The sequence below is a fragment of the Coenobita brevimanus genome, chromosome 69 (assembly GCF_032717465.1).
Source record: "Coenobita brevimanus isolate Jiangsu-jjx chromosome 69, ASM3271746v2, whole genome shotgun sequence".
In the NCBI taxonomy this organism is placed as follows: domain Eukaryota; kingdom Metazoa; phylum Arthropoda; class Malacostraca; order Decapoda; family Coenobitidae; genus Coenobita; species Coenobita brevimanus.
Window position 1 is genome coordinate 25,323,265 of NC_137022.1, and position 24,782 is coordinate 25,348,046.

General features: G+C 42.2%; 1 protein-coding gene across 1 annotated transcript in view; it reads right to left on the reverse strand.

Moving 5' to 3' along the window:
• The window catches only part of LOC145406157 (uncharacterized), a 43,362-nt gene extending 24,475 nt beyond the window's left edge, over positions 1-18,887 (reverse strand). The window contains exon 1 of the mRNA XM_080277353.1: positions 18,862-18,887. Within this exon, the coding sequence (XP_080133479.1) occupies positions 18,862-18,887 (26 nt within the window). The remainder of the gene's footprint in view (positions 1-18,861) is intronic.
• Between the last annotated feature and the right edge of the window lie 5,895 nt (positions 18,888-24,782).

Below are 24,782 nucleotides of genomic sequence, written 5' to 3' on the forward strand. Positions count from 1 at the left end.
TTAGTTTATCGTTTCTTTTATTTGTGCCTGTATGGCGTGATGGCTATAGTATTATGTTGTGTGAGCCCCGCGGATAGGGTTCGAACCCCAGCCGTGGCGAACATTTTAGAAGTGCTGGTTGTATGTCCTTTCGTGTGCTTGTATGTGTTATCATTTTGCCTATTTTACTATTGACGTAATTTATACAAACTCTGACACACACAGTTATGGCAGATAATTTATACAGCTTCTTACACGCACAAATATGGCATTTACAACACTTTGACTTTCATGTCTGGGTATGCGGCTGGATCATGTGTCCGGCTCAGGGAAGATGGACGCCCCTGCCCTGCATAGTCCCGGGTCACCCTTGGGCAAGGTGTAGCACTCGTTAGCCCACCAACAGGAAGTAGGTGGATGGTTACTATCGTCCCGGGAGGTATTACCATGGGAGTCACGTGGTAGATGGCCTTGCACAACACTCCCAGGCGGGGAACTCAGCCACGTTTACGAAGTAGTCAAAATCCGGGCTGAGGCTATTACTCATTCATATCTCCTATACACAGTTCATCCTCACGGGTGCTGTGCCTCCTCCATTTTCCCTGCACCTCGCCATGGGGAAGAACCCTGTTCCCACCCTGGCAAGGCGTTTTCTGCCACAGGAAAGTGGCTGCTTGCTTGTGGTCGATGGATCTCCTCGGCCAGACAGTCAGAGGTAGAGCAACAACAACAATTTTCACTTGCTTATCTCTTCTTCATTCGTACTTCGTCAGCATAGGGAAGGGGTAATTCTGGCTGTTACTCCCTCCGAGGACGTGCCGTTGATGTAATATGGACACACACACACACACACACACACACACACACACACACACACACACACACACACACACACACACACACACACACACACACACACACACACACACACACACACAACCCTCTACCCAACCTTCGACGGCAAGGACGGCCTGAAGTATTAATGCTAATTCACCTCACTGCATATAGATCCAGAGAGAGAGAGAGAAGAGAGAGAGAGAGAGAGAGAGGACCCAGTGCCGCTTATCCTACCACGCAAGGGGGAATAAAAAAAAATGCACCGCTCAAACATAATTATCGATTTTCACTTTTTAACAGCAGTTCAAAACAAGTAACATCACCCTTTCAGCCCTAGGACTCTCTCTCTCTCTCTCTCTCTCTCTCTCTCTCTCTCTCTCTCTTCACCCAGCAGTCTTGTTCAGGTTCTCGTAAGGAAGAGGTTGCAAATTATCCTTTAACACAGCACAATTTTTAAGCTTATTTGTATTCGGTTTAATTGGGTATAATTCACTTCCATTTACTTTATTTTGTTCAGGTTTATTTAGTTGCATTCGATTTAATTGAATATAGTGTTTCATTTAGTTTCGTTCACTTTGTACCCAGTTTTATATATAATGTCAATCATTTATGTATCTTGATTTATTAGTTATATAGTGTGTCATTTATTTTTATTCAGTTTTATTTAGTTTCATTCGTTTATTTTCATTCAGTTTTGTTTAGTTTCCTTCATTTATTTTCATTCTGTTTTATTTTGTTTCATTCATCTATATCACATTTATATTTATTAGTTTTATTCAGTTTCATTTATTTTCATTTAGTTTTATTTAGTTTCATTTATCTGTATCATTTATTTTTATTTGTTTTACTTGGTTTCATTCGTTTATTTTCAGTCTTATTTAGTTTCATTCATTTATTTACCTTTAGTTATCAGTTACAGTTTAATTCACTTATTTTTGTTCAGTTTAATTTGGTTTCGTTCACTTTAATTTGCTTTATTGAGGTATATTGTTTTATTTACTTTCACTCATTTATTTATTTTATTTTTAGCTTAATATTTTAGTCGGCTTAGGGGAGAGGGTTGGATAATGGTGACGATAAAAAATGTATTATGGATTCTAAACACAGTAATCCTTTAGTCGTCGTCTGCGGGTGAATAATTGATTAGAAGTATAGGGGAAGAGAAAGGTCATAGGAGAGAGAGAGAGAGAGAGAGAGCTATAGTAAACGGAATCTGGAGTATTTTTCCGAGGACAGTGAACCAGCTGAATACATACGCTCTTGCATACACACAAATACATACATTATATACATACGTACACAACACTATCCACACTGGTACACATAAGAAATAGAGGAAAAAGTGTGTCTGTGTGTGTATAAGTAACAAACATTTAGATAGATAGGGAGGTGGACATGTTGAAAAGTGGGTTACTAGATGTAGGTACAGTATTTATATGCAATACTTGTATATACATAAATAGATGATAAAAATTAAGATAGATCTAGACAATTACTATATACCATACCCTTTAACCGCACTCTAACTTAACCTAAAATGCCATCTTTCCCTCTTGAATGTTCAGTTCTAGCAAGAGATTGAATTATGGTACTAGTCACGCTGAGGTGCTGAGGAAAAGATGTAGAGCCGTAGCATTGTCTGTTTTGTGCCACAGAGCTATGAGAGAGAGAGGTGAAGGGGGGGGGAGTAGAGAGAGGGTAGGGGGATGGGGGGGTAGAGTAACGTGGACATTGAACTTGAGATTATTGATGGTATGGGGGCATGTCCAGGAAGGGGGTGGGGGGTGGGGATAGTTCGTATGGCCCTGACCTGGATGCTTGAGCTATGAGAGGGGGAGGGGGGAGTGAGGTACGTGGGGAAGGAGAGACTGAAGGTGAGAGGGAAGGGTTGTAGGGAGGAAGGGAGTGATGGAGAGAATGAATGAGGAAGGGAGGGAAGGTAATAATTTTGAGGAGGGGGGGGGCGGAAACTGACGGTGAGAGGGTAGGAGGGAGGGAGGGAAAGTAGTGTGTCAGTGGAGAGAGAGAGAGAGAGAGAGAGAGAGAGAGAGTGGAGAAAAGCACAAAGCGACGGAATAACTGAAGAGGAAGACACGTATAAGAGACGGAGGAACGGGAAGGGGAGAGTGATGACCTCAGTCGTTTGTTAGATAAAAGATGAAAGGTCAAGGTCAGATACTTAATTATTCTCCTTGTGTGTGTGTGTGTGTGTGTGTGTGTGTGTGTGTGCAGCTGATGGTTTAGGGTATGTTAATGAGATAGTGTGTGTATGTGTGTGTAGGAGGATAATAAAAGTAATTGCTTTGTGGGTATGTTGATGTGATAGTTTGCACGAGTGTAGTTATAATAATAATTGTGTATATCGTACTACGACTCTCTCTCTCTCTCTCTCTCTCTCTCCTGTAAATGAACTTAGAATCAGCCGTTGAATATCAAGAATAACAGAACCAGAAAAGAAATAGCCACTGAAGTATTTTATAAGGATATATTTGAAGTTAGCATGTGATCGAAGAGAGAGTATGTATAGAAAGAGTTGTGTGTGGAGAGAGAGAGAGAGAGAGAGAGAGAGAGACTTGTGTAAGAGGGGGACATTTAAGAATACTTTTATGGCTGAGAAAAAGAACATTAACAAGAACAGTAATAATAATAGTAGTAATGATGATGATGATAATAATGATAATAATACTGATAATTATAATGATGTTTATGAAAATTTAATACGTGACATGCAGGAGAGAGAGAGAGAGAGAGAGAGAGAGAGAGAGAGAGAGAGAGAGAGAGAGAGAGAGAGAGAGAGAGAGAGAGAGAGAGAGAATGTGAGACAATCGATATCATCCATAATTCAGGAACCCTTACCTTGTACTCCACTTCTTCATCCTTTAATTCTTCCTCTTCCTCATACTTCTCCTCCTCCTTTCCCTCCCCTCATCCATCTTGCTCCTCCTCCTCCTCTTCTTGCTCTTCCTCCTCCTCCTCCTTATCATCATCATCATCATTTTTCCTACCTACTTTGCTCTTTCTTTCGCTTCTCTTCCGTTTCCCCTTCGTTGTTTTATGCGGTTTTGATTTCGTTGTAATTCTCTCTCTCTCTCTCTCTCTCTCTCTCTCTAACCGTATATAATAACATTGCATAACAGAAGGGGCTATAAATAGAAATATAATTACATCAACATCGCGTTTGTTTATTTACAGAGAGAGAGAGAGAGAATGTGTGTGTGTGTGTGTGTTTTGAGGAGGGTACAAATGGATTTAGATCGACTGGAAATATTGTTGGAAGGAGAGGGAGGCAGAGAACGAGTTGTGAATTATTGGATGATTATTAAATAGCGCTCGATTAGTGTTGCATGGAAGATTGAATGTGCTGGTGTGGGCATAGGTGTGGCAGTGGTAAGAAATGAATAAATAATACAGGATTGACAAAGCCGCTTGAGCCGTCCCCGAAATACGCAAGAAATCCCCTATCAGTGTATAATGGAGTGCTATATATGGACCACCCAGTGTATGAGGGATGGTATGTGAGAATGGGGTGGTAGGACAGAGAAATTAGTGATCATTTGAGGATACTGTTCTCCAGGAAATTTGTACTTTTCTACCTTCGCTGGATCATTGCTTAATTAAGTGACTGATATTGCCTCATCTAAGTCACAATAATATACAAAATGACCTTCAGGTGCGAGAGTTTTATAATAAATTACTGGTTTTAGGGACTTATGTGAAAATCCTTCAGTCACCTGGTCTGGAACCCATATGCAGAAGGAAAGGTCACTGCGACTGGTTCCCTGAATCACTCAACCACTAGACGTTAAGAATTCCTGATTTAAAATAGCTTTCCCTTAATATTACTGTACTCCTCCCTGCCTACTTGCCAACTCCACTAGATGTAAAAGTAGATTGTAATACCAAATTCCGGGTAATATGAATTCTCTTAACTGCAGCTTTTACGCCCTCGTCCCACAACCATGTTACTTTACAAATCCACGCGTTTGGAATAAATTTCATAAGAAAAGAAGAAAATCCTCGCCCTAGTTTAGCCGGGTTAATAATTCCCAAGTCCCCTCTGGGTTTTGAAGGACTGGGCGGAAAATATTTGACAAGTGAGAGTCGGCTTGCGTGTGGTGCCAGGGAGTTGCTGGAAGCCACCATGGAGAGGGGAGCAGACTTTTTCGAATAATTTTTACCATTTTCATGCTTATTAATCGGCGTTGCTCCTTCCGGTTAGGGTGAATAGGTGGGGGAATTGTTTAGTTAGGCTTATATGTTGGAATATTGGTGATTAGCGGGAAAATGTCGAGTAAGAAGGATAATGTCATTTATGTGGAGGCGGAAAGTTACAGGATGTCGCTAGAATAGGGTGAGAAGTATTTTGAACTATTTTTACTATTTTCACGTCTGTTTAGGGGATCGTACTCTGTCTGGTCAATGTGGATGGGTGTGGGAGTCGGGTGGTGAGGCGTGTGTGGTTGAAAGGGGGCAATCTTGAGGGAAAACGGTGGAATAAGTAGGGATAATTGAATGTCGTGTCATCCGTCTTTCCGCCTTCCTGCCTTTCATCCCTCCCTTTACTCTTTCTTCCTGCCCCCTGCAATTTTTCTTCCCACCCCTCCTTCCCTCTCTTCCTGTCACCTATATTTAATCGTTATCCTGTTTTCCTCCTCTCTCTCTCTCTCTCTCTCTCTCTCTCTCTCTCTCTCTCTCAACCTCCTTTTTTTTTTTTTTTTTTTTTTTTTACCCATTATCATGTTCATTGTTCCTTCATTCTCCCTAATTTCTCAGTTCTCTTTTCTTCTTCCCTTCCCCCCATTTTCATCATCCATCACTGTTATTTCTCCTTTTCTCTCTCTCTTCTATTATTTTTAGCCATTATCTAACTTGTTCCTTCATCCTCACATCATTTTAGCATTCTTATCTTCCTCCGTTCTTTCTCTTCTCCCTCTCTCCCTCCATCCATCCCTCCCTTCCTTCCTTCCTTCCTTCCTTCTGTTGCCGTCCCTCCCTCCCTCCCTCCTTCCTTCCTTCCTTCCCTCTATTGCCTTCCCTCCCTCCCTCGTATTTTTTTCATTATCCTGTATATTGATTTGCTTCACTTTTTATTCCTCATTCTCTCTCTCTCTCTCTCTCTCTCTCTCTCTCTCTCTCTCTCTCTCTCTCTCTCTCATTATTCCTATCATCTACCACGCACATTTCTCCTATTTTTGCGTTTTTTTTTTCCACTGCTGCCACCTTCCCTCAGATTTGCAGTTCATCATCATCATCATCATTATTATTATTATGATGATGATGATTATTATTATTATTACTATTATTATTATTACTATTATTATTATTAATATTGTTGCTACTAAGAGGAACTAGCATTGCTTCGTATGAGCCCATCGAACCAGACTGTGGCCACCCCTTCAAGGATTCAGGCGTCTGAATATAGGAAGGTAGATAGATCGATAGAGAGACTGACAGACAGAATTATCCCAGCCCGTTCGCTAGATAGACTGACATTACCTTAGTCTGTCTTCACCTTGAATTGGAATAAGGACTTGCATTATGTAAGATATGTAAGAGGATGCTCATTTAGACTTTGAGCACAATAATGTCCTGATTATCCGTTATAATTCAGCCAAAACCATGTCGGTTACGGTAATGCGTTTTTCAGTACAACCCCTACAAAACTCCTATATTGTAATGTTTAACTATCACAACATTGAAAGAACGACCCTAAATAAACATTGAAAACGAACCCCAGATAGTCTTCCTGATGTAGTCTTGGTACAGTATATGATGCAGTATTATTGTGCTGTTCAAACACTACTGTATAGTGTACGTAAAGTAATTCACGCGGAAAAAATAGATATGCGGTAAATGAAAGACACTCTATACAGTATTTTAAAGTAAAATATACAGCGCCTGAAGAGAAATAGGCAGAGCTGAACGATACCTGTAAAGAAATAGGTAGAGCTGAAGAGAAATAGGTGGGACTGAAAGGTACCTGAAGAGAAATGGGTCGATTGAAAGATACCTGAAAAAGGCAGAGCTGAAAGATGTCTGAAAATAATAGGTAGAGCTAAAAGATGTTTGAAAAAGAATTAGGGAGAACTGAAAGATAATTGAAGAGAAATGAGCAGAAAGATGGCTGAAGAGAAATTGGGAGTTGAATGATGCTTAAAAAGAAATCAAGTAGACTGAAAGAGACTTGAAGAGAAGTAGGGAGAGGTTAAATATGCCTGAGGAGTGGCCGTCAACAGGGTGCCAAACCAAGGTGGCAGGGGGCAGGTATGGCTCGGTGGTGCTGCTGTTGGTGAAAGTTCATGTGTTGGGGATCAGTAAGTTGGGAGTGGGTTCTCGATTGTCCACTTGTGTGGAAGGAGTCGATCTGAGTATCTGATGAGAAAAGTTTGACTCCAACCCCGTGGAACCTGCGAGGTGGAAACCCTCTGGGTTGCTCGCTCCCCTTTCCTACTGTGATCCACCTGGAACTGATCTGGCAGTTGTTCTGACCGCCTTCTTTTGGTTTACCCCAAAGTAGGGTAGATTCTCCTCCCCCCCTACTCTGGGTTTACCCCGGAGTAGGTCCATGTAATTCAGCTTTACCCTAAAGTTGAGTTCCCTCAGTAGGTTGCCTGTTGAAGGAGAGATGAATAAAGCGAGCCAGAGTAAATAGGTGTGGAAAGGGAAAGTATGGATGACTGAGTGGATTAGTATGGGAAGGAGAGACGAAGTACTCGTCAGGGGGAGAGAAGGTATGCATGATAGAGAGGATCAGTTTAGGGAAAAGAGAGGAAGGGTTAGGAAAGACACCTGTACAGTATGTTCAAAAGAGAGAAAATTGGTGAAGGATAGTCGAGAAGGAAGAGAAATATGGGAAGGATTGCTCTAGAGGACGAGAGGACTCGGGAGGAATTACTAGGGAGAGAGGTGTAAAATTAGGAAAATCAGAAGCATGAGAGGACTGAGGATGAATTAGTAGAGGGAAGAAGGAAAGAAATGGGAGAGGGTGAAGTGCAGAGGGATTAGTTAGGCTTAAGAAATAGGTATAGTTTCAAGTGGAAGAAACTAGTGTTAGTGTGATTAAGTGAAAATAGGGAAAAATAAATGCAAATTCGCTTAAATTTAGTCCAAGAAAGGAGTCATTAGTGTAAATATGGTGCTAACATGTGTGACACTCTTGTAATTAAATGTAAATGTAGGGAAGTGGTAGGTGGTGGTGACCATTATCCACTCACTTAATGTAGTGCTGCCTGCTTCTTCCTTCTTTATCATTCATTTTCTGTGTCTGCCCTCCTCTCTTCTTGTTTCTCCCATCTTTCCTGTCACTTTTTATTACTCCTCTTTCCATTTCAGGTGGCTTTACATTGAGTGACAAGTCTAATGGTTTCCTGTAAGTCAGGAAACCATTTACAACGCCGGATGGTAACCATATAACCAACCCATACGTGTTCCCTACTTGTCAGCAAGTGGGTTGGCGAGGGTCAGTGTCCCTCCCTCTAAAACAAATACCTCAAAACAAAATGTCACCCCTCACGGGATTATGGTGTCTGGCAATTGATAGATTGCACATTGGACGGTTGCTTGCCGTAGTCTGTGAGAATGCTTGAGTATTATCCTTGCCCGGCACACACTTTCATTATTAATACATTGCCGTTCCTTGTGAGTAATTATCTCTTTCCTAATTACCCCCAAATGACTCATAATTTGCTTGCTGAAGGTCGGATATTCACTGTTAACACTTAGAATATCTCGCTGATTTTGTTGGTCTTGGGTGTGTGTGGTTGTGATTTGAGTTTAGGTTGATTGACTGGTTTTGTTTTATTTGATAGTTGTGACAGGAGTGGAATTAATAGAATTTGTTGTTGTTATTTATTATTATTATTATTATTATTATTACTATTGGACAAGGAAAGTATGTTTTCACCCCTGTTTGTTTGTTAGTTTGTCTGTTAGCAGGATTACTCAAAAACTGAAAGAGAGATTTGGATAAAATTTGGTGGGTAAATAGCCCATGTCCCAGGGAACAATTGATTAACTTTTGGGACCGATCCGGATCGTATTACAGATTCTGGATCAGGAAAACATTTTTTGTGACCCGCTAATCAGTGAGAAAATCTAACCCATTATGAAGAGTGGTTTGGAAATACGTTGCCCTTATCGGAGAGATGCGCTCCACTGAGTGTCCCTCTAGTTATTATTATTATCATCCATCATCATTATCATTGTTGATATTACACCTAATGTTGTTGCTAATAATAGTACCGTATAACTATTATTATTATGTTGGCATATTATTAATGTTATTAGTAGTAGTAGTAGTTGCAGCAGCAGTAGTAGTAGAAAGAAGCAAAGTAGCAACATTAGTAGTAGTAACAGGCTACCGTAGCAAGACAGTAGTATTATTACAAATGAGATTGGTGTCAGGGAGGAGAGGTGGGGTATGTAAAAAGAAGTAGGGGACGAGGCAGAGGGGAGGAAGGAGGAGGAAAGGAAGAACAGGAGAATGTGAGGGTCGAAGAAAATGGAAAGAGGGATGGTAGAGGGGGAAGAGAAGGGAGGGGAAGGTAGTCAAGGAGAAAGAAGAAAGGAAAACTGAGAAGGTGAGGATTAGCGAGGGGAAGAAGGAAGAGTGTGAGAGGGAAGGGAAGGGAGACTGGAGGTAGAGGGTAGGTAGGGAAAGAGGAGGGGGAGATGGGAGGAGGAGGTAAAGGGGAGAGAGTAGGTAGAGGAAGGGAAGAGGGATAGGAGGTGGGGATAGGTAGGGGAAGAGGAGGGGGAGGAGGAAGGATTGTCACTCCCTGTCCCCCACCGAGCTATAAAATAACCAAGTAACGGCGTGTAATTTACCTTCATTATAACTGTTACCCCATCACAGCACCCCGTACCCCCATCTCCACTCCAGCACCCCCTCCACACACACACACACACACACACACACACACACACACACACACACACACACACACACACACACACACACACACACACACACACACACACACACACACACACACACACACACACACACACACAGTCACACACTTTTATTCCTTTGACACTTTCTCAGTTCCCCTCCCCTCATTTCACCCTCGACCCCAAAGTCACACTCATTTTTCCTCTCTCTCTCTCTCTCTCTCTCTCTCTCTCTCTCTCTCTCTCTCTCTCTCTCAATCTTATCCACTTCCTCCTCATCTGTCATTATTTACCTTCTACGTCACTTCCCCTCGTTCATTTCTATTGTCACTTCCCTCTTCAGTTTCCTTCTTCATGCCTCAGTCTGTTTGTCACTTTCCTTGTCACTTTCACCTTTAACATTCTTTTTCTGCCACTTCCCACCTCTTTCACTTCCCTTGTCACTGCCTTCATATCCTTTCTCCCCACCTGTCATATTCCCCTTCTGCCACTTTCCGTTATTTGCTCTGTCACTTCCTTCACTTCTCTACCCACCAACTTTCACATTCCCTCCCTGTCACTTCCCCTGTCGCGTCCTTCATGTCCTTTCGCTCCAGTCTTCGTTTTGTCTCCTGTCACTTTCCATTTTTCACTTTCTTCGTCACTTTCATTCTCGCCACCTGTCATATCCCCTACTGTCACTTCCCCTCTTCACTTCTCATGTCACTTCCCCCCTCTCACTTCCTCCCCGACCCTTTCCTATCGTTTCATCTTCCCTTCTTCTCACTACCTTCCTTCATCCTCCACTCATATTAACTCCATCTACCTCATTATTTTCACTTCATTTCACGTCACTTCACTTCTCTGTCACTTCCACACATTTACAGTTATCATATTTACCTTTTATTTTATCGTCTCTTGTTTTCCGTCACTTATTATTTTCCTCATTTATGTAATTTGATAATGAGTGGAAGTTGGTAGGTGTGGTTTTGGGGAGTTTTGGCCTCTCTCTCTCTCTCTCTCTCTCTCTTCCCCTAAACTCCCCCCTCCTCTCCTCTCTAATATCATTGACCTCATCACAAAGCCTCTTATCTCTCTCTCTCTCTCTCTCTCTCTCTCTCTCGTTGACGCAGAGAAAATGAGAGAAAATTGATGGTGAAAGTGAGAGTAAATGAAAGGCAGAGAAATACAAATCTTCCATAATGAGAAAGAAAAAGAATGAAAAGGAGGGGGATGGAATGAAGAAAGGAGAGAGAGAGAGAGAGAGAGAGAGAGAGAGAGAGAGACAATAACCAGGCATGCTATCGGGCAGTTCCGAGTTATTTACAGTCATTAAGATAGTCAGGAAAGAAATTATTGTTATTAAAGTTGTTATTTTTAAAGCTAAATGTATCACTTGTTTTGGTGAGGGTGGTTTGGATATTGTGGTGGCCTTGAGACTGTGGTTGTTGTGGTGGAGGTAGGAGTTATGGTAGGGCTCGGTGTGGTGGTGGTTGTGGTATTGGAGGTGGAGGTAGGAGTTACGGTAGTGCTCGTTGTGGTGGTGGTGGTGATGGTGATGGTGGTGGAGGTAGGAGTTATGGTAGTGCTCGTTGTGGTGGTGGTGATTGTGGTAGTGGAGGTGGAGGTAGGAGTTATGGTAGTGCTTGTTGTGGTGGTGGTGATTGTGGTAGTGGTTATGGTGATGGTGGTGGTGAAATTGATGGTGGTGATCGTGGTGGTTTTGAAGGTTGAGATGGTTGTTGTGGTTGTGGTGGTGATGGTGGTAGTGGTGGAAGTTGTGGTGGTGGTAATCGTGGCAGTAGTGAAGATGATGATGGTTTTTTGTGGTGGTGGTAGTTGTGGGTGTGAGGAGGAGGGGTGATTTGGCGGTGGTAGTGGTAGTTTTGGTAGCGGTGGTGGTTGTGGAAAGTTCAATTGGTGATTTTTTTTTAAATGAAAGAAAAGAAAGAATTCAAGGCTGAGAACTTCCACAACTTGCAAAGAAAAACGAGAGACACCCAGAATACAAGATCCAGTACTTTTGATTTTGTTTTTCCAGAAGATAAAGAGAGGAAGGAAAAACAGATCAGTAAAAAAAATCCATACACTTCTTTACTGGCGTCCTCCGTAAAAAAGAAGAAGAAATATTGCGTTTAAAAGTATGGAGGTCGTAGGTAGGGGGAAAAGAGAGAAGGGAGACAGATGTTGAGTTGGCCAGTTGTGTATGAAAAATTTGAGTACAGGTGACTTTTGTATCCTAGAGTTTGATTGTAAAGGATAGAGCGTACGTAACAAGACGGGCGCTGCATCCCCGCCGTTACGAGGAAGAATGCGAGCGGACATGAGAGAGAGAGAGAGAGAGAGAGAGAGAGAGAGAGAGAGAGAGAGAGAGAGAGAGAGAGAGGCAACATTGCGGTAAAGGTAATATTGATAACATATGATAATAGTAATGCTGATTGTGGTATTGATGGTGATGGTGATGGTAGCGGCGATAGTGATGGTGTTAGTGATAGTATTATGATAGTTGTGGTGGTGGTGAGGGTACTGATGATAGTGGTGGTGGTGGTTGTAGTGGTTGTATTCATGATTGTGGTGGTGGTGGTAGTGAAAGTATTGATGACAGTGGTGGTGGTAGTGATGGTGGTAGGTTGGTTGAGTGCGTGACCTACCTCACAAACACACTCACTCACGCAAACCTTCACTTACCCCCCCTTCTCTCTCGCTCTCTCTCGCTCTCTCTCTCTCTCTCTCTCTCTCTCTCTCTCTCTCTCTCTCTCTCTCTCTCTCTCTCTTCCGTTTCCCCTCCATCCTTCCTTCCTTCCTCCTTCTTTCATGTCTTCCTCCCTCTTCTCCCCTCCCCTCTTCTTCCTTCCCTCCACTCTTTCTCTCCCCCTCCCTCCTCCCGTCTTTTTTATTCATATATTATTCATGTCTCTGCTTCCCTTTGATTTTGACTCTCTCATTCCTTCATATATCATATATTTTTTTTCTTGCTCTTAATCGAGCTATCTATCAGTCTGTTTGTCTGTCTTTCTATCAGTATGTATCTGTTAGTGTTTGTGTGTATAAAGAAATAGATTTCACTCTCTCTCTCTCTCTCTCTCTCTCTCTCTCTCTCCCACCTCACACACATTGGGGGAGTATCTTTATTACCTTTACCCTAACATAACCTCGATATAGGACGAGACGCCTCTTCTTATCTTTCTTCCTTGCGTGCTACTTCCTTCTTTCCCTTTTCCATCCCTTTCTTTCTTCTTCCTTTTGTTTTATCATTCTTCCTTTCTTCCTTCTTCCTTTTCTTTATAATTCATCCTTTCTTCCTTCTTGCTTCCTTCTTCCTTTTGTTTTATATTTCATCCTTTCATCCTTCCTTCTTCCTTTTGTTTATCTTATTTTCTTCCTTTTGTTTCTGTTCTCTCCTTTTCTTCATTTCCTTCGTCCTGTTTCCCTCTTATTCCCTCCACCTTCCTTCCCTCTCATTGTTATCTCTTCCCCCCTCCTGCCCTCTCATCCGTCCGTCCTTCACTTTTTCCTCCAGATTTCGTGTCCTTTCTCTCTCTCCTCGTTCCTTCTATCTTTCTATTCCCTTTGGGATTTGAGGAGTTTGTGTGTGTAATGTAAAGTAAGGTCGGTGGGAATGGAAGTGGAGTGTGTGTGTGTGTGTGTGTGTGTGTGTGTGTGTGTAAAAATGTAGAGTAAGGTAGGTGGGAATGGAAGTGTGTGTGTGTGTGTGTGTGTGTGTGTGTGTGTGTGTGTGTGTGTGTGTGTGTGTGTGTGTGTGTGCGTGCGTGTGTGTGTGTGTGTGTGTGTGTGTGTGTGTGTGTGCGTGCGTGTGTGTGCGCGCGCGCGCGTGTGTGTCTGTGTCTGTGTAAAAATGTGGAGTTAGATCGGTGGGAATGAAAGTGTTGAGTGTGTGTGTGTGTGTGTGAAAGCGAGACATGGACGTATAGCATAAGTCAGGCATATGAAAACTTGACCGTATAAGCTCTTCACTCTTGCAATATACGGAAGTCAGTGGCAGGTACCGAGAAACAGCAATAAAAACAATAATACAAAAAAAAAAACAGCAAATCGAAGAAACATTAAATCGTCTTAGTCATAATTTGAACTTTGACCCTGACCTGCTAAACCCTCTCACCTGTGTTTTCTTCCTTCTGCCAGACGATTTTATTCAGTCGAGGAAGAAACCCTATCCCGTTTTCTATCTGTCGTGGGAGAGGATGGCCACAAGCAAATCGCCTCCACGTCATTTTTTTTTCGTTCGTATTCAGGCTGCCCTTTCTATTTCACACATATCGTATTCTTTTATCGCTCCATCCATCCCTCCATCTCATTCTTGATCTTCCTCTTGTCTTCTCCGCCGCACATGCACTCCTAGTCAGTCTCTCATTCTTCATTGTACATGACCAAAGTTTCTGAAGTCCAGGGGTAAAATATCTGTAATTAACTCTCTCTCTCTCTCCCTCTCTCTCTCTCTCTCTCTCTCTCTCTCTCTCTCTCTCTCTGTCCGCAAGGAAGACTGTCAATGTCAGATGATATTAGTACATGCATACAAACGTGGACATACACGCACATGATTCCATGTGCACAGATGTATAACCATGACCCTCCTACACACACACACACACACACACACAAACACAAACATTTTCCTCCATTCCTCCCCTCCTCACGCGTTTCCTCCCACCCTCCCTTTCATACTTTTTCTCCCTCCTTCCTTCATACATTTTCTTCCCCCCTTGCACCCTCATTCATAGGCTTCCTTCCCTCATACCTTCCTTCCTTCCTCTCTCACATGCTTCCTTCCATTCTTCCTTCCTCCTTTCCTTCACATTTTCCTCCTCGCTTTGTTCTCTCCCTCTCCTTCCCTTCTTCGTTACAGACCTTCCTTCACCTATACTCTCACTCTCTCTCTCTCTCTCTCTCTCTCTCTCTCTCTCTCTCACACACACACACACACACACACACACACACACACACACACACACACACACACACACACACACACACACACACACACACACACACACACACACACACACGTAAGAAGTAATTTCAAGTTTACAAGCAATTATGGTCGTAGAATTACTCTTATTACTTTGGTTATTTTTGTCAGGGGCTAAGTTACGTGAGAGAGAGAGAGAGAGAGAGAGAGAGAGAGAGAGAGAGAGAGAGAGAGAGTTTGGGGGGGAGCGCATACGTGTGTGTTGGCGTGCGTGTGTGCATGTTTGTTACCAAGATACACACACCACAAGCCACACGTGTTTTGCTCTTGTTTGACTAAGTGTTATGGCTTGATTTCCTTTAATACAGTGGCTTCTTTTTTGTATTTATTCTTAGCAACGAACAGGATTTTCATTTTTATTGTTTATTTTGAATTGAACCTCGAAGAGAAGGGGCGGATGTGGGTGAGGTGGTGAGGGGGAGACTGAGGATGAGATGTAGGGAGGAGTTGGAGGGGTATATTAGAGATGGGTGTGATATGGAGAGAGGCCAGCGTGATTGCGGAGAGAGAGAGAGAGAGAGAGAGGTATATGAGAGGGGTGTGATGTGGAGAGGGGGCAGCGTGATGGCGGAGGAGAGGATAACGTGGTGGCGATTTAGTTTTTGGTCATCCCTCCAGTGATTAAAGCATCTGACTGTAGATAGATAGATATATAGTATGGAGATGGATATATAGAGGCATAGATAGATACATAGATGCAGAGATAGATAAATACATAGTTACAGTGACATACATACATACAAACCAAAACTCATGTAAGATTTTTTTTAAGACATTGCTACTACCAGATGATTTTATGTGTGTAGATGTTAGAGAGAGAGAGAGAGAAGAGAGAGTATTAAAGAGCAGAAAAAAACAACACGGAAAACAGAAGGAGAGAGAGAGAGGAAGAAGGGAGTCACGCACCACCATGTTGTCTGGGATCGATACTACCTGCCTGCTTAATATATACAGGCACCACGAGAGAGAGAGAGAGAGAGAGAGAGAGATTACTAACTCAACTTTCTCTTCTTTTCAAATGTTGGGGAGAGAGAGAAGGTGGGTATGAAGCTTTTTTTCTCTGCTTTCTTAACTCTCTCTCTCTCTCTCTCTCTCTCTCTCTCTCTCTCTCTCTCTCTCTCTCTCTCTCTCTCTCTCTCTCTCTCTCTCATTCTTTAAAATTAACCCGGCAAATAAACGCATACATAAGTAATTCAAGCATGACGTAACTGTTCTCAATTACCGGTATTTCGGTTATTTTTAAATTTGAGTTTCAGGAGGGAGGAAGGGTGCCGGAAGTCATGGACCCCGTATTCTTGTCGGTTAAGGAAACTCCATAGCACCTTTTCCTAAGCGATTTATTTTGCTTATTACACCTTACTGTCCTGTTCTGTGTTACATAAATCCTTCCTCTATCGTCATACTCCGCATAAATAACGTACAAAAGGGTATTAACCAGCCATAGCCAGAAAATAAATCGCTAAGCAAGAGGTGTTAGGCAGCCTCCTTGTGCGGTCGATGGAAAAATATAAATAGCCCAAAAAGAGATGGAATAGGAAGCGTGAATTTATATAAAGTGAAAAATATAAAAGTACGTCGTTGGAGAGAAGAGGTTGAGGTACGATTGATTATGGTGTGTTTTGCAACCTGACGAGAAAAAAAAAATCCAAATCCCTGTGAGCTCTGTTGATTATTAAGGGTAGTCAGATTGGAGAGTTCATTTGACTAGTAACCAAGGAGACGTACGCTGCCTGATCACTAAGGCTCATAGAGTTTCATCCCTGGGTAAATTTTGTAATGGTGTGTGTGTGTGTGTGTGTGTGTGTGTGTGTGTGTGTGTGTGTGTGTGTGTGTGTGTGTGTGTGTGTGTGTGTGTGTGTGTGTGTGTGTCCAGGTTCCGTGAGATGAAAACTGATTGATTGGAAGATTATTTTATATTTGTTAAGAAAATAATATTAAAAAAAAGTTCTCAAGTGTATGTGAGAGTTGAGGATTGTAAATATAGATGAAGGAGAGAAAATGGTAGAATGAAGTATAAGAGTATATGGAGATTGGAAAAAAAAAGTATTGGACTTCTTTTATTGATGTGGTTGTTGACGGAATTGCTCTGCCTTACAGGTGTTGCGAATGTGGATGAGTTCAGGAATCATTTCACTGGGTAGTCTAATGACTGTATTTAATTTTCCATACGTTCAGATCTGACCCACCCCATTGAGATGTGGGAAGAAGGGTTGTTATGCTTGAGATGATGATGATGGTGGTGGTGGTGGTGGTGATGATGATGATGATGATGATGATGATGATGATGAACTATGAAGTCAGTAGTAATGGTGGGAGGTTGGTGTCGATGAGAAGAGGGGTTTAATACTGAGTAAGCACAGAAATGGCTTGATTTTTGGGTTCTTGAAAAATTGATACCTTGTACTAACAGATTATGTATATTTAAGGTTCATTACGATGTTACTGTATATCACTGAACGAAGACAGCTGCTAATTCCTTACCATGATCGTTTTTTTCTTCTGCCGATAGCAAGAATAAAAAAAACGTACTCAAAGTGTCATTAGGAGACTTGATTCTAATGTTTTCCTTACCATAGCTCTCCCCAAAGCTATAAAATTGATTGGCACTACAAGGAACACAGAAGACGTAAACATAATAAAGGGGTACAGTTAGGCTCTAGTTATATACCGTATGCATTATTTATTTATTTATTTTAGCAGCTAGAAAATCGACTGGCATTGCAAGGAACACAAAGACGTAAACATAGTAAAGGAGTGTGGTTAGGCTCTAGTTGTATATCGTAAACATTTTTTTTTTTTTTCATTTTAGCAACTATTGAGGTTTATAATGTTAATAAAATCTGAGTTTCAAGATACCCCTTAAATGCAGCCAACTTGCAAGTAAATATATTAATGGACACTCAAGCTTGGTACTTGCATATAATGAGTATAGTTTAAAAAGGCATTACAGTCACCATTAAAGTGCATTGTTGAAGCAAAATACTTCGTGTAAATACAAAAATAATCTGCGATTTATCATTTCCTAAACTTTACAGCTCCATCAGTAAACGCAAACCACATTGTGTCATTTAAGGCTTTGGAATCACTTGAAGTTATAATGTTTTCATTGTAACTTGGCCTAGATTTTTGTCGTTTTGCTGCTTATTTCACGTAGCCCTGTGGCAGAAACAGTGCTACTGCTCTACACACTTTCCATAGCACTGCTTTGTGACTAGCTGCATATTCTAGTGTTATCCTCTCGTTACAACTCAGTAATTAGGATGGAGAGATTGGGATTTCAGGTACCGGTATTGTAATATCGACGATACTGTCATTCACAGTATTTATTTATTTATTAATTATTATTTTTAGGTTATAAATGATTACCTACCTTTTCAGCAGTCCAGTTAATTTCCTAAGCAATATTTCCCTACTGGAGGCCATTCTGCAGCCTTGTTGAGCATGTCGAGTGTCAGATCAATCACAGCCCATCGCGCCGAGGTGTTCCTTCCACTCCAAAGGTCAGACACATCGAAGAACGGACGAACATGCAGTTCCGGTGCTTTCCGTTAAAATGGGTTGGAAGACTTCAAATGATGGGGAGTTTATATGGCCGGTACTGTGTTCTTCCTCCCCCTCGCTTTTTCCTTCTATCTCTCTCTCACTGTTGTGTCTATCTTCCAAGGCCAAGTCACTGTCGATGTACTCTAGCAAGGTCTTAGCAATGGCAACCGAACAACACAAACACCTCGCACTTTTAGCCGTGTTCGAACAGGTGGAATCCGTTTTTCTCGGCACCAACACCTGTCAGAATTCTCCGTATGCGTTTAAATCACTCGTAATAAATTTTCCAGGAAGAAAAATGTGCGAAAGAAGCCAGGAAGAAGTTTGCAAGGTAAAAAGGGAAGCCAAAAGTCAGCCGCATGGGTAGAGAGTCGAGCTGTGAAAGTTGAGAAAAGGAGCAAGCGCGGGAAATCAATAGCTTCGTCCCGACAAGTTGAAAATATCTTGGCTTCGATTTCCTGGCATTTTTTTACGGTATTTACAATTTATTTACACATTTTTTTCACCATAATCAATACAAAACCATTATTTTTCCTTATTTTTGAGTCTCGTTAGCAAGGTGTGAAGGTTGTTATTGATGTTTAAAAGGGTAGTTAAGGAGTGTCTTGGTCCGAACGAGGTGACTGGCATGTGACGTCACGCACCAATGAATCATGAACTTCAGCGCCATCTGGATAAGCATAATTATTTGCTTGACCTGATAGATAGACAGATAGATTCATGGGTTTATGAACAGATATATAGATAGACGTTTAGAAAGAACTGTTGATATATTGCACTGAATTATTTGACTGAGAGGCAAATATATGGATGAGATAAATAGGCAGGTAGATGGATAGGTAGATAGGTGGTCAGAGATAGATATGTGGGTGGGAGGATGGGGGGATAGATAGAAGGGTAGTGATACATAGGTAAATAATAGGGGTAGATGGATGGATAGATAGATTGTGATTGATAGACATTAAGTAGGTGGATTGGTAGTGATAGATATATGGGTAGATGTATGACTAGGGAGATAGAATAACAGACAGACAGACAAACGTAAGATTAGATGGATTGATAGATAATAAGATAACCTACTTTCTTAACTGATGGATAGATTGGGCCTTTAAAGATTCTCTCTCTCTCTCTCTCTCTCTCTCTCTCTCTCTCTCTCTCTCTCTCTCTCTCTCTCTCTCTCTCTCAATAATGGATTTTAACCTACAAGATCTCAGTCATTCCGGTTCTTTCTAGGAAGTCTGACCTACTGATATTACACAGAGGTTGAGGGTGGGGAGGGGGGAGAGAAGGAAGGGGGGCTTGGGAAGAGAGAGAGAGGATGCAAGGACAGGGAGTGGGGAGGGAGGGGAAGGGGGGGTGAGGGATGGAAGGAAGGAGGGAGGGTGACTGGGGGGGGTAATGGAGAAAAGATCAGTGGAAGAAATGAGGGAAGTGGGGGTGAGGCGAGAGGAGAGGAAGAAATGCAGGGAGGGGAGAAGGTGAAGGGGGGAGGGTCGAGAGAGGGAAGGGGTAGTAGTAGGAGGAGGGAAGAGAGAGAGGAGACGAAGCGAGGTATACTAATTTACCCAAACATTGCCAAATCCAAATTAAGCCAACCCAACCCAACCCAACCCATCCCAACCCAACCCAACCCAACCCATCCCATCCCAACCCAACCCAACCCAACCCATCCCAACCCAACCCAACCCAACCCAACCCAACCCAACCCATCCCAACCCAACCCAACCCAACCCATCCCAACCTATCCCAACCCAACCCAACCCAATCCAACCCATCCCAACCCAACCCAACCCAACCCATCCCAACCCAACCCATCCCAACCCAACCCAACCCAATCCAACCCATCCCAACCCGACCCGACCCGACCTAGCCTAACCTAACTTTTATGTTCCTTATAATCCAACCAGCTGACATTTTAATCATCATCCCGTGAGGTGGTTGACCGAGGAATTAAAAGTCAATGGCCATTAAGGTATTAGAATTGGGTGGTTTTAAGAAATGAGGAGAGAGAGAGAGAGAGAGAGAGAGGAGAGAGAGAGAGAAATGTGTGTGGCTGTACTGTTGCTCACGCGAGAGGTAGACGACCCGAGGTGGTCAAGTACACCATAACTGTCCAAGATCTCTCTCTCTCTCTCTCTCTCTCTTGGTTGCGTGTTTGCATGTCTGTATGAGTGATTGACCTCGTCTGTGTGTTTGATTGACTGTTTGTGCGTGCGTGTGTGTGTGTGTGTGTGTGTGTGTGTGTGTGTGTGTGTGTGTGTGTGTGTGTGTGTCCTTGTATTTAGCTCATTTCCATGTCTACATAAATCTGTACGTTTGTAGGAGAGAGAAAGAGAGAGAGATGATACTGGAACAACCACCACCATCGATCGCTGTGTGGATGTGACAGATTACTACCACACCTACCACAATTATCATCACTGCTGCTACCATCACAACCACTACCGTCACCAGGATTACTACCACTACTACTACAGTCACTATCACCACTACCAGCAACCTCATTACCCATACAACCACCATCACTACCACAATAATACCGCTACCATTTCCACCACTATCACTACCACAACCAACTCATCACCACTACCAACATCACTACCACAACTAACACCACTACCACTGCTTTCACATTAATAATAACTACTACTGCTACTACTACTACTACCATTGTCATCATATACTATACTGCGTTTGCTCTAAATTAACAAGAATCCGTAGCCACATTCAACTCAGTACGAAGTTAAACAAATGAGGTGCAAAATAGGATCCATATAATAATAATAATAATAATAATAATGATAATAATAATAATAATAATATACGTTACACATTCACGAGTCATTAATTTTCACATTGTTATAAAAGGATTAAATAGATGACAATGAAGTTACACATGAAAATTACAAAAAGGAAAAATAATACAGAACATTAAAGAGGTAAATAATACACTCCATATATGAAACGCGACTACAAAACGCGTCGGGTACAAAGCAGGTGCCATATTTCGCCTGTAATCTCCCTCTGTACCCGCTGACTTATCATGCTAATTACTGAAAGGCCGGGGCTCAAGGCTGGGGATACAGAATTACCTCCCTGTAATTTGTGGCGATACAGTAAATTGCCTGGTGATTACAGTGAAGAGCCTGTATTTTAGCGGTAAGGCTATCTATCTATATATTGCCAGACTCCTTAATCCCATAAGGGTTGCCCACAAACAAATCGCCTCCGTGTCTACCTATCCTTTGCCATTTCGCCTCTCATCTCCCCAACTTACACCGCCCACTTTAATACACCTCATCATCCCTCCATCTTATTCTCGGTCTCCCCCTCCCTTTCACCCCCTCCACCCCACACACTCTCCTCGTTAGTCTCTCACTGTCCTCTCCACATGGCGGTCAATGTTCCGTTCAATTATTTAAACACTGACGAATCTATCAGTTTTATTTATTTATTTTTATTTATTTATTTATTTATTTTTTTATCTTACTGCTATATGTCTGTTGTCCAGGGTCGAAAGTAACAGTTCCTTTAAGCTGTTTATGTTTTTTTTCTGTTGTCCAAGGTCGAAATCAAACAGTTTCTTTTTTTTTTACCGGTACTGTTATATTTCTCTTGTCCTAGGTCGGGCGTGAACGTTTCCGGCTAAGCACTGTACTCTCTCTCTCTCTCTCTCTCTCTCGGCCCGACTTTCACCCATTTGCAGCTTATATCACGCGTCAGGGGTAGAAAAAGACAGTACTATTACTATGCATCCTTCCCATAGCACTTCACTGTAGCATCGTATTATAGTGTTATTCTCTTGTTACAACTTAATATTCAAAATGCACAGTATAGACAGCAATTTTTAGGCCAAGTGAGTGGAAATAGTATAGGTCGCTCAAATTTAAAATCATACTTTACATTGCGTGAAGGTGGGGATTCTTTACAGAGTGCTTATACTACTCGTGCTTTGTAACCATTCCTTGTCCCGGCACTCTCGCTCCCAGCTGGCATTACGGCCCACACACTTACCATTACCAGGCCGAAAAAGTCACCAGGCCACACACCACCGCCAGCCAGCCACCCACGGCCGTGCTGGTGGTATTGGCTGCAGTGATTCCAGTCCTTATCATATCCACTTATCATGTGACTCAAACACCCACGGCTGATCCAATCATTTATGGTCCCTCCGGAACTCGTAAGTACACTTGCACTAAATCATTTCCAAGTGAAACTCCACATTATATATATATATATATATATATATATATATATATATATATATATATATATATATAGATAGATAGATAGATAGATAGATATAGATATATATTAATGTGTGTGTGTGTGTGTGTAAAATGTAGCATGATGGGTTAGGACTGAGTAAAAGGAAAGTTATCACATGTCAGTTAATATATTACCTTAAAATTATTCCCTTCTCGTAATTTACGATACACAGTAATTCATCTCAATTTATACTTATTTACGTTACCTCACTTTCTGCTCATTAATGCCCGGGGTTCCTGTGTAGGGGATTTTGCTGGAAGGGTACTTAGCGTACTTCCCTCGCTCTTTATTTAATTTTGAAAATGCCAGACCTTGGTCACCATTTGGGTTAACCCACATGTACCCCTTTGTGACCCTAGGCTAGGTGATCCCAAACTCTGGATATTTCAGGGTGAGAGACTGACGTACACCTCAAGTAGCGTTTGGATATATTATGTATATATCATCTGGTCTTTAATTGCCCCATCAGGAATATAGGGGGCCGGGTCTAGGATACGTATTCCGTAGATTGAGCTCCTGTGTCACCTGTTACGGGGACACTCCGGGTGCTTTTGTCAGCAGCGAAGATATTTTAGCTTCTTTTGTATCAGTAACCTTTGAATTGTAGACATAATAGACACAGACACTGAAATACGAAAAGGTTTATGGGAAGCAGAAACGGGTACTGCATACTGAGCCGTCCCCGCAACACAAAATTAACAGGTGCAATATATGAACCACCTCGTACAGTGGGTGGTGGAGGTGAAGGAATAAATGGCCACTCGTACCCTACCCCAGCGACCCTCACTCACGACACCGCCTGCAATTATCCCCTCACGGCCAGCCACCCACTTAGGTATTTTATGAGGGGTACTGGAGAGGGACGCCTTCATGTGGTGGTACTGATTTCCGGGCGGCTTATCTACGCGGTTATACAAGTGTCCGTCAACTCCCTCCCTGTCCCCCAAGAGTACCTCGGTGGACCGCTGGACGAACGTAATCAAAGCCTGCAGTCCACCGGGTTCACGTTGAAGAGTTCACGATGACAACATTGTGGGTATCAATTTTGTTTAACTCAGACAAACCCCTTCAGTATGTTGACGTCTTTCTATTGTTTCTCATTTCTTAGCCTCTCTCTCTCTCTCTCTCTCTCTCTCTCTCTCTCTCATACAGGCGAAATTTACGATTGAGGTGAGATTTATGGAACTGAAGAGGTTAATGATTTTGTTATGGTTAAGTAACTCGCCTAAACTCCTAGGTCTGTATTTTCGTCGGCCACAAAAACTCTCAGATACCTTTTACTTAGCGATTTATTTTCCATACAACCTGTACGTCTTACTGCTATCTCGAATGTTTATATCTTTTAAATAACAACATGGAGGGCAAAAGTGACGCACACGCGATTATTAATAAGCTTTATCCAAGAATAAACTGGCAAGGAAAAGGTGTTACGGGGCTTCCTTAATTGACGGGAATATGGACCTTAGTGGCATTGGCCCGTATTCTCGTCGGGTAAGAAGACTCCCTAACACTTCTTCCTTACCGATTTATATTTAGGATACGGTTGGTTAATATCCTTTTGTACGTTATTTATGCAGAGTATGGTGATATTAGAATTATTTAAATAACACAGAAGAGGTGTAATAAACAAAATAAATCGCCTAGGAAAAGGTGTTAGGGAGCTTCCTTCACCGACGAGAATATGGGTCATTGCCAGATGGAAAAAAACTTCTTGCCGCCTCTCAGGAATCCGAATCGTTGCGTGTGTTGTATGCGACCTTCATGCCTCCTGGTGCCGTGGTTAATACGAACAAATACCACTTCAGCACGAGGAGAGTGTGAGAGTGACTGGGAGAGTTTATGTGAGTGAGGTGGAGAGATGTGTGAGAGGAGGGTGTGAGTTGAAGAGAGACTGGAAGACTGGCTAGGAGAGTTTATGTGAGTGAGGTGGAGGGAGGAAGGGCAGGTGGGAGGGGAACGAGAATGAGGAGGGATGGGGTGGAGAGGTATATGAAAGGAGGGTGTTAGTTGGAGAGAGAATGGGAGACTGACTAGGAGAGTTTATGTGAGTGAGGTGGAGGAAGGAAGGGGAGAGGGAGACCGAAAATAAGGTGGAGGTGGAGGGATATGAAGGAGGAGGGTGTAAGTAGGAGAGAATGGGAGGCTGACTAGGAGAATGTGAATGAGGTGGATGGGGGGAAGTATCAGTGGAAAATAGATTTGAAATAATGATGGGGATGACGATGATAATGATGATAACGATAAAGAATGGATGAGAATGAAATGATGATGATGTTGAGGAATGGATGATAATAAA